Below are 13,047 nucleotides of genomic sequence, written 5' to 3'. Positions count from 1 at the left end.
CACGCAGGTGCACAAGGAGCTGGGAGGGAACACAGCCAGGACGGCTGACCCGAACTAGCCAAAGGGATATTCCATACCACAGAACGTCATCCTCAGTACGTAAACTGGGGGGAGTTGGCTGGGAGGGGCGGATCGCTGCTCGGACATCGGTCAGCAGGTGGTGAGCAATTGCATTGTGCTTCATTTGTCTTTTTCTTGGTGTTTTTTTGGCTGGTTGGTTGTTTTGTTTTTATTATATTCCTTTTCATTACAATTATTATTATTATTTTATTGTTAGTGTTAGTATCACATTTTATTTTACTTTAGTTATTAAATCATTCTTATCTCAACCCACAAGTTTTATTTTTTTTCCAATTCTCCTCCCCATCCCACTGGGAGCTGGGGGGTGAGTGAGCAGCTGCGTGGTGCCTAGTTACTGGCTGGGCTTAAACCACAACAGCTACTTTAATACTTGTGACATTATCATATGCCTATAATTTAAGCAAAATGAATTATTAATATATACCAGTTTCTGTTAACTACTGTCTCCTCCAGCAAGATTTAATTACCTCTCAGCCAAGCCCGAATCCTGCTCACTGTAGTCAAGAGTGCATCTGCTGTACCCCGTAGGTCTGAGAATGCTCCAAAAGTGCTCGCTCTTCAGTAGCAAAAGTTTGCTCGGCACTACAGACCCCATAAAAGCGGGAATCAGATTCCTCATAATGTTCATCATGAGGAGAAAGCGCAGGAAAAAAACCTCAAACCTCTGAGCAGACCAGTTGCGTAGAGGAAGTAATGCATAAACTGAAGCATCTTTTTTTCCCTGGTTCTTGCCAGTCCGATAAAGTACTTCTATGTGCTTAACTGTATGGAAAGAAATATCCCTGCCATAAGCAGGACACTTAAAAAGTTGGGTATATATTTCAGGGCGCTGCTATACTGAAGTTATGTTTCTGTGGTCCACCACACCTGTCGTTCCAACTATCAGCACCTGTTAACGCTCCACCACCAAAGCAGCTATTCTTAGTGGTCTGAATTGCAGCATATACATTATCCGAAACGCCTTCCCATGCTGTCCAAGATACCTGTGCAGTATAAGAGGGTACCTGAAGCACTGTGATCAACAATAAATACTGATACTTACTATTTCCAGAACCTTGCCTTCTCTGTTCTTCTTTATTAAAAACTATATTCTTCTAAAATGGCAAAAAGTGTTATATTCATGGACTCCCAGAGCAGTACACCTGCAACTTTTACAAGTTAGACCTGATAGACAAAATCAGTGTACAAACGTCAAACCTAAATTTTGTAAAAGAAGCTGGATTAAACTACCAATTTGGTTTTCAAAGGGGGAAAAAAAAAAAGAGAGAGATCAATATATCTTTCACCACCTGGAACTTGAAAAACTAGCTCAGCATTTCCCAGGGATGAGCAGCAAATTTATCATTGAAGCCAATTAAGTTTAATCCGTATCTTATTGTTACGTAGCTTACAAACATTACAGTGGAAAAAGGTAACCTAACTATGTAAATTCACACAATGTTGTCTTTACAAATTTGAAAAAAACAAACCAAAACATAACCAAAAACCCTATCTCTAGACATCCACAAATTCTCAAAAGCCCTCGGAAATCTCAGTTTTCCTAAACAGCAACAGAATCAAATGAGGAAAGCATTGGTGAGTTTTTCTCTGTTTACAGAAAACCCTACCAGCATCAACAAGAAAATGACAGAAATTGTGTAAATTTCACTCTGCTTTCCAGCTTGGGAAGAGAGATCTAGCAAGGCAGGCACCCACACCATTCATATAAAGGAGCCATACATTCAAACAGCCAACCACCCAAAACAGACTTGAGGAGAAACAACAAAGGAGACATCTTCTTTCTTCTCCCAAGCAGCAGCAAAGTGGAAAAGAAGAATGCCCATCTTCCTCCATGTGACCAACTGGCCAAGATCAAACTTAGGAGACATTTAAATTAGGGTCACGCAAAAAAATGGAGCAATACCACCATGATAGCAGCAATCAAGTATTGCCGCTTTCTCTACATCCTCTCCCACACCAAACTGAAAATCAATCCATGACGCAACTCTAATGCTTGCTTCTATGTTGTTATTTTGATCATGCATCCTTTTATATCAAAGTAAATTGCAGTCTCTAGTCAGCCGGTTAGTTTTTAAACAAAGTCGGCATGTCTTCTGAGCCCCAGCAACATAAGGGCATCTTGGGAAAAAGACTGCTTTAGAAGACCACTGAAAGTTCAAGACAACTGAACACAAAACACATAATCGCTTCAGAATTACTTTTCCTTATGATATATGTTCTTTAAAACTATTTTTCTGTATATATTTTCTAACTTAAAACATTATTTATATATAGGTAGAGTTCCATTTGCAAATGCCTATAAAAGTCCTGTTGTAGAAGCTACATAAAATTTTTCTAGTCTGGTCCTTCTTTCTCCAAGATTAACAGTTTACAAAGTTTCACCATTCAATGAAATGCCAGCATGTCCAAGCTCCTAATCTGAATTAATCCAATTTTAAGGAATAAGGAAAAAAAAAAAATCTAAAAAGATACATTTGCTGTGAAGAGATAACAAAAGTGGTATTTAGAAAAATTTTAGTCTTTTTCCTTTCGCAATGTAAGGAATGAGCCTTATTTGGCCCCAGCGCAGCACAAGTGGTGGAAGAGCTACTGTTTAATACAACTTTCCAATCCTTTATGCGATAGGGATGGCCTGAACCCAAAATTAAGTCACAGCTGTTCCACAACGCGAGGAAGGGGCACAACGCCACTTGTGATTTTTCTCTCTTCATCTTCTTTTGCGCCTCACAGGTATCATGTGCCTTCATTTTTAGTGTTTTACCTAGCTGTGCTGTTCTGTATCTGTCTGGTATAAAATTAGTATTATTCTTCCTGAATTCATCTATCCACACTTCACGTGTGGTGTTAAGCTACATAATACAGACAATTTACCCCAAAGGTCAGACAGAAGGGACAAAGAGAAAGACCATAAAATGAACGCCATCTTTGGAACTGAAAATTTGCCAAAGGCTACTATAAATGACTTGCAAAACTTGTTCATTTTAATAGAAATCACGTAACCTCAGAGGACATAAATGTTAAAAGCAGCATATAGTGAGATATCATGCTACAAACATATTTGGCACGGGATCAGTCTGTAAAATATATCACCTCCTTGATTACAAACAACATCTGAACAACACACATCTTTTCCACACTTGATAAATATTCTTTTCACACCCTAGTCCTGTCACTGGCACACATCCTCGTGGGGAAGAAACATGTTCCATATAATTATGCCATCCAAACCTGAGGTAGTGTGTTTTTTAAAACAAATTTATTCCCTTAATTATTACAAGTGTATTTCAGAGATCAGTTACTGGCTACAAATTCTAGATACTTAAAACCTTGAGGAGACACAACAGAGTTAAGTTATGTGTTCTGTTCTAAAAATTTTCAAATTAAACATAATTATAATCCCGCTCTTCTTGACTAAATACATACTTAATATATCAAACATATTTTGTCTGTGGTTTTCAAATTAACACAATCTCATGCAGAAGTCAGAGCTGCATTTTTGTAGAGATGTTTAGTTCGATGACAACTTTTTTGAGTAGAACAAGAAATCACGCATCACTTGGGAGAAGCATTGCATGGCTGTAAAACAATGTCATAAGAAAGAAAAAAAATGTCAGAAAGAAAGCGTATGAAAATGGCAATGATGGGGTCTGATCCGCTAAGAAGAAACTTGAAAAGATGTGATACAAAAAAATCTGGAATGTAGACTATATAATGGTATTCCACATCATAAACGAAGTCTTTAGGCTTTTTCTTTTTTTTTTTCATTAAAGGAAAGGACGGTTGGGGTGGGGTGGGGAGTGATGAGAGAGGAAACGGGTGTTTCTAAATTCCTAGTTGTGTTTGTCTGTAACTAGATGCTACCGAGAAGTTACTGATCTGTCAGGTCCATGATTTAAGAACAATCCATTTCAGTGTTGTGCATAATATAATCTATACATGAGGAATCCACATTTCCAGCTGTTAGTTAAAATGAGTGGAAGACAAAGTGTATTTAAATCGAACAGCACCATCTAGCAGGCCCCCCATAACTTTACTTAGGAGGGCAGCTGCTGCTTGGCAATAGGTCAGTTTGGCAGGCTTGCCCTGAAAATTATTAAGCATTTTCATACTGCATGAAATATTATGTGCTTCATGGCAGCAAGAATCTAGAAGAAAAATCTGCTACAATGAAAGAATAAGACTGAAAAAAACAGTTTAAAGTTTCGGCCCTAGGACCAGAGCAGTTGTCTGTGTGGCTTATATTAGGCAGTTTTTGCAAAAAGCAGAATTAAAAGAACATGATCTTCATCTGATCCAACAAACAGCAGCCCTATAGATTTGTTTTATCTACTCCCACAGTGCGATCCTATTGTGCCCTTCAGGAACTTACCAAGTGTATTGGCAAACACCAGCAACTATGTAGCACAAGAAAATTGTTTAATTGCATAATTTTGTGATACCAAATAAACAAGGCTTCCACTAGCCACTTAAGCAATTATTTTTAAAATTATTCCTACACTGGGAGCAAGAAGTGCCACTAGTTGATTAGAATTTAGTGCCCAAGTTGTGTCTCCCACTCCATCTCGGCAATTAACATCTCATGTCAGCGCTGCCTCTGTCTTCCTCTACCTTTCCATTGCAAAGTTACGCGTGAAATTCCCAAACATAACAACACTTTAAATTTCTCCTAGCATCTCCCTCTCCTGTAGCAACAGAGGTGCCTGGCCTGCTGCTATTCCAGGAAGCATGCATGCCAGTCTCTGGAATTAGGAAGTCTCTAAAATACTGTAGCCCCCCCCTCCCCCAAAAAAAGCACGAAAACCCCAGACAAAAAAAAAAAAAAAAAAAAACCAATCCCAAAGCCCAAACCACCACCACCAAAAAACTTTTTTAGGTGAAGGTTCAAGACAAACTGCCTGAAGGGAAATTCATCAGCCGTGCCCGGAGTATCGAGCCTGGTGTTAAATGCGATTCTGGAGCAATGCGATTTTTGCAGCGGAGAGGTGCAAACCCGGTCTCCGGCCGGAGGTCCCTCCACCTCCGGACCCCCTCGCCAGCCTCACCCCCACCCTCCCCGGGCCGAAGCCACCTCTTCCTCCTCCCCCTCGCAGGGGCTCGTCCTCCCCCTTCCCCACCGCCGCCTCCTCCCCGTGCCAAACCGGCCTCGGTAACGCCGCGAAGCTGGCACGACAGACAACTTGAAGAGACGCCGTCCATTCCAAAAACTCGGTTTTCCTCCCCAACGCTTTCCCGCCTGCCCTAACCGCGCCGCAGGGCCGCCGGGAGGGAGGCAGCCAGCCCGAGGCAGCCCCGGCTCTCGCCGGCCCTCCCCGGCCCGGCGGGGCTGCTCGCCGCCCCGCCGCATCCCGCCGGGCAGCTGCGCCGGGGGCCCGCTCCGCGCCGCTTCCCGCGGGCGCCGCCGGTCGCTCCGCGCTGCCCGGAGCCGTGCGTTTACACGGGGAGGGGAAAGAAAGAAAAATACAGGAGCGCTGACGCCGTTCTGCTGGAGATTTTATTCGCACCCCCCACCCCCCCCCCACCCCCAAAAAAAGTAGTTTTCGCAGGCTGTTTCGGCACCAGCCGGATTCAGGCCGGGGGGGTGGGGGGGAGGCGGCGAGGGAGCCCCGCCGCGCACCGGCACCCGCCCCCACCCCACCACCCCCAAAAAAAGAAGAAAAAACCCACCAAACAAAAAAAAAGGGGTGTGGGGTGCCCCCGCCGGCAGCACCTTTGTCTGGCGGGGCGGGAGCCGGAGCGCGGCGCTCCCCCCCCGCGCCGTGCGCCCCGGAGAACAATGCGCCGCGGGGCCGGGGCCGCCGGGCTGCGCGGTCCCGGGGAAAAAGTTGCGAGGCGGCGAGTTGGGAAGCGGCGGGAGGCGGCCCCCGCGGCCCCGTCCCCGCGCCGGGGCTTCTTTGTTACCCAAGTTGTCCCGGCACCTTGCGCCGCCGAGGGCCCCGGCGACGGGGAGGGGGGACAGGGGAGCCCGGCGCCGCTCGGCCGCCCGCCCCGCGGAGGACCGGCCGCGGGAGGGAGCGGGGGTGCCCGCGCGGCCCCCTCGCCCGGCTTTGCCGCTGTCCCGCCGTGAGGGGACACCCCCCGCCCGCCCCCCGCCCTCCGCGGCCCCTCCCGCCCGAGCAGCGCGGCCGCGGCCGCCCGCCCCCCTCACACCGGCCCGGGCGGCGCCGGGCCCCCTCGCTCCGTCCGGCCGGCCGGCCTCCCGCCGCGCCCGCGCCCGCGCCCGCGCCTGCCCCTGCCCCGCACCGCACCGCCCCGCACCGCCGGCAGGAAAGTTACTTTGGGCGCAGGGTCGGCGCCCGCGTAAGGCGCGGTCCGCCGGCGCGGCCCGGCGGGCTGTACTCACTTCTCCCTGGCCTGGCTGTCGGACGGGACGCTGCTGTTGCTCTTGCCTTTGCCGTACATGCCTGCAGAGAGCTCCGACTGTCACGCACCTGTCAACCCATCACAGCCTCCCCGGGAACAGCCCCGTCACCATGGAGACGCCGCCACACACACAGCCCATTGGCCGGCCGGCCGGCCGGGCACGCCCCCCCGCCCGGTGATCGACAGGCGGAGACCCGGACGGGCTGCTCCCTCCTCCCTCCCCCCCCACCCCCCGCCCCCTCGGCTCCTCCTCCCCCCCCCCCCGCTCGCGCTCTCCCTTCCCCGGCGCAAGGGGGAATTAGAAACGGTTCTAGAAGGATTTTAAACAACCGGCTGTTCCGAGCGCCCGCCACCCGCCCGCCGCCGCTTGCCGGCGAGGGAGAGCGCGGCGGCGAGCGGCAAACTGCGGACCGGACTCGCTCGGCAGCCGGCGCCGCCAAGCAGCCCGCGGCCTCCCCGCCCTCCCTCCCCGGCCCCTTCCCTCCCCCGCCCGCAGCCCGCTGCCCGCGGCCGCCCGCCCAGCGCCCCGCCGACTACCGTCCCCCGCGGGCCGGGGGGCGCAGCCGGTGCGCGGGCGACGCCAGTCCCCGTCCCCCCGTCCCCCTCACTACCACCACCACAACCACCCCCGGGCAGGGGGACGGGGCGGCAGCCCGCCCTCCCTCCCGCAGCCCCCTCCTCAGCCGCTGCCGGCCCAAGTCACCTCAGGGTGCGCGCCCTCCTCCCCGCCCCGGCCCCCCTCACCCCCCGCAGCCTGGCCCGCACCCCACGGGGACACCCCCCCGCACCCACACCCCCCGGTCGGGCACCTCCCGCGGAGAGCTGCCCGGCGCCCCCATTTCCTCAGCGCCGAAGGTCAAGCCCTTCCCTCCCGGCAGGGCCGCGAAGGGCAGGGACGGGGCGAGGGAGCCTGCCTTCCCTGTCACGGGAGGGAGGGCGAGCCCCGCGGGCAGGGGGCTCCCCGGCAGGGACACGTCCGGGCCCTGCTGGCCGAGGGCTCGCTCGGGCCTCGTGGGCTAGAGCCGAGGGCAGCCTTCAGCGATTGGAGGCCGGGAGGAAACATTTCCTGAACCACAACAGTGTGTCTTAGAGAAGCTTTAAAAAAAAAAAAAAAAAAATCGTCTAAAGAAAATTCAAGGAAACGCTTTGATTTTTTTAAAGGTACATTGCAAATAATTGTGTGCTCCAGAGAGATGAGAGGAAGGGAGCAACCCCTGGGACCATTTATTACTTGCTTTTTTTGAAGTGCCCCGCTCTCTGGATTTTTTTTTTTTTTTGCCCTTGCTGCTAAAGTATAACCCCGAAATTTCGCGGATGTCGATACCTGCTTATCTTTACAAACCTAGGTCTAATCTTGTAAACCTCCTCACGTGTGTAACCCGAGGGGGCTTTCAGTGTTTAATGTCAAGCCCTCGGAGCGCTTTTTTTTGGTCGGGCCGGGTTGCCAATACACCCATCTCCCCCTTGCCTCGGCAGGCAAAGGTCACGAACAACGAGCGCCACGCAAAATTCGAGGAGGGAAGTTGTACCAGGCATAGACCACCAGCATCTGTTTATCATTGTTGGAGCTGCAGGGAAAAAAAAACATCCTCTGGATTTTGAGCTGCTAGAGCGAAGGGAACGGTCGGTGAGGTGAAACTGTTGGGGGGGGATTAAGAGCGTATTAATGAGCGACTGGAACAAATTAGCGACAGAGACAAGAGGAAGAGGCTGAAGGGTCCGAGGTGCTTGTAGCTGCACATGGGCAATTGGCTATCACGCCACGGGTTGCGTGGGATGTGCTGAGCTTTTGCAGCTCGCGGCAATAATTCATCAGCTTAAAGCGTACCGCAACAAAAGCCATTTTGTGCCAAAGTTGGTTGTCCGTCTTGGGCTTTCGCCCCGCTGTATTTTTTGTATTAACAGGTCAGCAGGAGAGAGTGGTTGGAGTAGTTCTAGCGAAAGAAGGAAATTAGGCTTTCCATGCAGCTCGCTGGCAGCGGTCACCCCCAGCCTCCACATCGTGGCAGGAGCGAGGCTCCTGCTTGCTTCCAAGTTAGGCCAGAGAAACCAGAGGAAGAACGGTGAGCAAGGTGGCAACGGCGGGTTATCCTGGCAGAGGAAAGCAAGTGGGAAATGGCAGGAGAAAACGAGCGAGAAAGGAGCGAATGGAAGGGTAGGAGAAGCTCTCCGAGGAAATGGGGAGGCGAAAATGACCGTGGGTGAGAACAAAAAAAGGAAAGAAGTACAGGAACAATGCATGGTGAATTTGGGTGATAAAAGGGGGGAAAGACTAGGGAGAGAATCTGAGAAGGGCACGTTAATGAAGCGTGAACCAAAGGGAGGTATTTTGCCCTAATTCGTAGGGAATAATGCTTACACTCCTTGCACCATGGAGTTCAGGTGGAGGCTAGCCATGTGACTGATTGCATTCAGTGTGAATACGGGTAGCAGAAAATGGCACAAAGAAAGGCAGAGAAAGAATCAGGACAGAGAACAAAGAAGGACTTCGGTTGTGGGTAAAATATTTTAAAAAAAAAAAAAAGAGCTGCTGAGGGAAGGAAAGGAATGAACGTGGATAACCTTGGGTGAACACACAAAGGGTAGTTGACACTTACTTTGGTACCGATCATCGTAATCCAGAGTACAATTTTCATCTAAATATTTGCTTGTCCTTGTGGAAGAGCCATTATCATCCCATCAGATACATTGGCTACCTCCCGTTCAAGGCTTTATGCTGCCACCCATCAGCCATTAGTATCAGCACGGCTTTCACATGCAACTGATAACAATGGTGAAATCATCCCTGGGCAAGGCAGTCGTCTTTGCATCTTCCTTTTATTTTTTCCCCTGTGAAACCTCTTGTTTTGTTTGCCTCAATAGTTTTGATTGATTTGTTTGTGGTTTGAAGGGTGGGGGGTTACTTTGAGAAGATGGCAAAGTCAGTGTCCTGGCGGCCTTGTATGGGGAAAAGTTTTGTTCTGGAAAAGGACAACGTTGAGGCGTTTCCTAAAAATGCAATGGTGAGATTGCTGTAACGTCCTTTGGATATGCATTCCATGACAAGATTTTCACAGCTGAAAATGCTTTGTTCCCGTTTTTCATCTGATTTATTTGCATTCTTGTGATTTGTTTTCATCTGAAGGACTACAAATGCCTTGCACGTTCATAGATCAAATTGTGATATGGGGCAGAGGGGAATGAACCTTGGGAGGGCAGGGATGGACACTCGGACATGAGCAGGATGGCTCTGGTCCCGGTAACAGTGTTAAAACTCATTCTCTATCAGGTCTGGTTCACAAGCTACCATTAACATTCAGGTGATGACTCTGTAATTTTGCTTAAAGATCCTTCACTGGAAAATACAGAAATAGTGCTAGTACTTATTTATTATGCATATGAAAAACAGAGCACAAAAAAGAATAAGGTACTCATAGAACTCTACTGTAGATTTGCCAGGCTAGTGTTACAACTGCCTTTGCAGGAATGCTATCATGGTGTATTATCTATCAGCACCACGCAAACAGAACGTTATCACATGGATACAAAAGTTTGCTTAGTAAGCAGGTAAATTAACATGAAAAACATCCAAATAGTCTTACAAAGTTTTATATGTCATTAATTCTTTTTTAAACTGTTTATACACATAAAATATCTGTGTATCTGTGCCCTTGCTCCAAGCATTTTTGAACACAAACACTGCTCTTAGCAGCAGTTGTACCTCATGAGGCCAATACTGTAATTAACGAGATTTGAGGCACAAATTTAAGACAAATTTAAGTTTCTAATATCAGGAATGAAGATCCAGTCTTTGTTGAAAAAGGGGATGAGGGGTGGCAGTACTTTAAAGCTTCTCAGTCCGACACTGGAAAGGAATTCACAATGTATTTTTAGAGTGTTATAAAAATCTCTTACATAATGCTGATTAATTCTTAGGTTTTAGGAAAGAGCACTGGGCTTTGTGTATAAGAGTGTTGACCAGCTAAGCCACTGAAGAGGGCTGGTTTGGACTGGATTCTTTTTTTTAACTTCTTGGATACAGAAAGCTGCAATTATTCAATTATTACAGGATTTTGCTTTTGTTTGGGCGTGTATGAATATTTTTCTGGAAACTGCATCTTATTCTTGGAAGTCTTTATCATTTTAAAACATATGTTATGTTATATCACCCTGTCTGAGATATAGGATAGCTACAAACTGGGTGGTTCCCCCCCCCCCCCCCTTACTGCAGCGAGTTACGTTATGGATTAATGTTAAGAATGTCTGCAGTGAAACATTACTTGTGTAGCTGTGTAAGACATACTTAAACAATGTAACTTAGATTACAGAATCATGATTTTCCTCATACACTTACAGTAATATATACAATTACTATACAGTTCTGCCTATTCTGTTGATTTTCAAAATCGTCAGTTAATCTAACTGGCAGGTTTCACACAGCTCTTAACAAAGGGCTATTCAGGAAATTAAGTCGGTAAATGGTACTCCCTTATTTTAACTCTAGTTATATATAGTTATCATTGTGTAGCTGGAAAGATTTTTTGGACAAGATATCATAGGAAAGAGACGCCTTTTGTTTGGTCTTTTTCAACAGATAACGTGACCAAGGCAGCTTTGAAGCCTTTCTGAATCCTTCCTTCTGTAAGATGTTTACTCTTTCTGTGGAGTTTCTAACTATGAACCTCATTCTGCAGACTTTCATTCTTGTGCCATACAGATGAGTAAGAATTGCTCACGTGAGTGAGATGAGCCCTAATTCATCATTGGAGAATGAAGATAGGAATGCATGGGTCACAAGTGCAAAACAAAAGCTTTATTTGTCCCTCTTTTCCAGTTGGGAGGAAATAAAAAGTAATTACAGCTCAGTGGTAGGGAGGGATGATCCTTATGGGTCTCTTCCATCTTGAGATATTCTATGAATTCTATAATTCCAAGTCACAAAGAAAGGCTTGCTAATAATCTGTTTGTCACCCAGGTCTCCTGCCGGCAAGGGCACTCTCTTTCCGTCCATGATACCTTTTATAGGTGTTCCTGCAGTTCTCCTGGAAGTAGTCTCCACCACCACAGAGAGCCAGCACTGCTCTGCAGGGTTTGGTTGCCTGAATTCTTTCCTGCTAAAGGACACTTGTCCTGTGAGATGCAGAGCAGCTCACTGAAGGCAGCTGGGGACATCTTCCAGCACAGAGCTACAGGATAGGGAGAGGCACTGCTGTATGCTGCAACCAGCTGGAAGAATTCGCGATCTTCTACCGTTACTTCTGTAACACAGTCTGTCCTTGCTTTCTTAATCTCATTCTCCCATGAAACCTAAGTTATGGCCCTGCTTCCCCCTTGCACTTTCTTTTCCCAGTGAGAACCACAATTTCTTCCTGTCTCTGGAGAGGAAGCAAAGATGCTTTGCAGCTTCCTGTTACACAGTTCATCCATGAAGGGGCCAGGGAGAACCTGCGTATGTTCATCTTAGAAATAAAAATCAGTAAGAATAAAACTTTCATTAATTTCTTGTTCTCGCTGACAATGATATGGTTGCTCACACATGTAAGTACTTTGGCTTCCAGTTTGTGTACACGTGCAATTCAGAGTATCGGAAATTATCTGTAAAGGGCACACAGTGACACACAGTCTGAATCTTAGTTCATACAATGGAAAAAAACATGTTTGTGAGTACTGGTTTCCTCCATATTAGCTCTTACGACTTCATTCTCTGGTGTCTTATGTGGTTTCAGATCTCCCTGATGCTATTTCCACCAGAGGGGCTTTCACAACATCTCGCTTGCTAGCTTTCACACACAGACGCTCATGTGCATGCCTTCTCTGGTGCTGGCTAAGGGTTGAACTCATGTTGCCTCTCATGTAGAAAAGCTCAGATACAGTCTCCCTCCTCTCCCCAGCCACGTATTTTCACTTACAGAACTAGAATTTCTACTTCTTTGTCAAATTTGGTTGATAATTGGGTAATGGGTTAAAATTATGACTGACATATACATAAACACCCACAGCATGTGGAATCACCCTCATTTATTTGGTTAGCATGGCTAAAACCGGTTGTTTTAAGCTATCTGACTAAAACTGTGTGTTACCAGACAACCCAGTCGGGGGGGGGGGGGGGGGGGGGGGGTGGAAGTAGTACATAGCCTCAGTTATTAATCATTTGAAAGATAGCTGAAAGTCACCATTGCTTGTTCAGTGATGTGTCACATCAGGAATGTGATTCTTTGTGCTGTATGTGCCAATAACTAGAAGAAAAACAGCTTGAAAACTGGGGATATATGTGGATGTGAGGCTAAACTGGACCCCAATCCTACACAAAGCTCCACATGGGCAGAGCTATCTTTGCATGATGTGGCTGCAGGGATTTGTGGGTAAGGACTTTACTGCTGTGGTACCGTAGCTGCCACTCATAGCATTTAGTGCTATATGCTAAAAAAAAAATAACAAAACCCAACAAAACAGAAATCACATTAGCAGAATCAAAACTGCTGTTAGCAGAATCAAAATTGCTTTTATTTTCAAGGTCACTACACTCACCAGTATGTTACAGAAAAAGGATGAACCCAGTATGGAGTTGCTGATAATTCCCAAGTTGGTTTGACACATGCAGACTGCTGCTGACTTCAACAGGCTTAT

The 13,047-nt window shown here is 47.3% G+C and overlaps 1 protein-coding gene across 6 annotated transcripts in view; it reads right to left on the bottom strand.

Annotated features, from left to right (window-relative positions):
- The window catches only part of SSBP2 (single stranded DNA binding protein 2), a 182,700-nt gene extending 176,047 nt beyond the window's left edge, over nt 1-6,653 (bottom strand). For all 6 annotated transcript variants that reach the window (XM_030005594.2, XM_030005598.2, XM_030005595.2 and 3 more), the window contains exon 1: nt 6,422-6,653. In XM_030005594.2, coding sequence (XP_029861454.1) covers nt 6,422-6,480 — 59 coding nt within the window. In that variant the 5' untranslated portion in view covers nt 6,481-6,653. The remainder of the gene's footprint in view (nt 1-6,421) is intronic.
- Between the last annotated feature and the right edge of the window lie 6,394 nt (nt 6,654-13,047).

This window comes from Aquila chrysaetos, chromosome Z, assembly GCF_900496995.4.
Source record: "Aquila chrysaetos chrysaetos chromosome Z, bAquChr1.4, whole genome shotgun sequence".
Classification (NCBI taxonomy): Eukaryota; Metazoa; Chordata; class Aves; order Accipitriformes; family Accipitridae; genus Aquila; species Aquila chrysaetos.
This window is presented reverse-complemented; position numbering and strand designations above follow the sequence as displayed.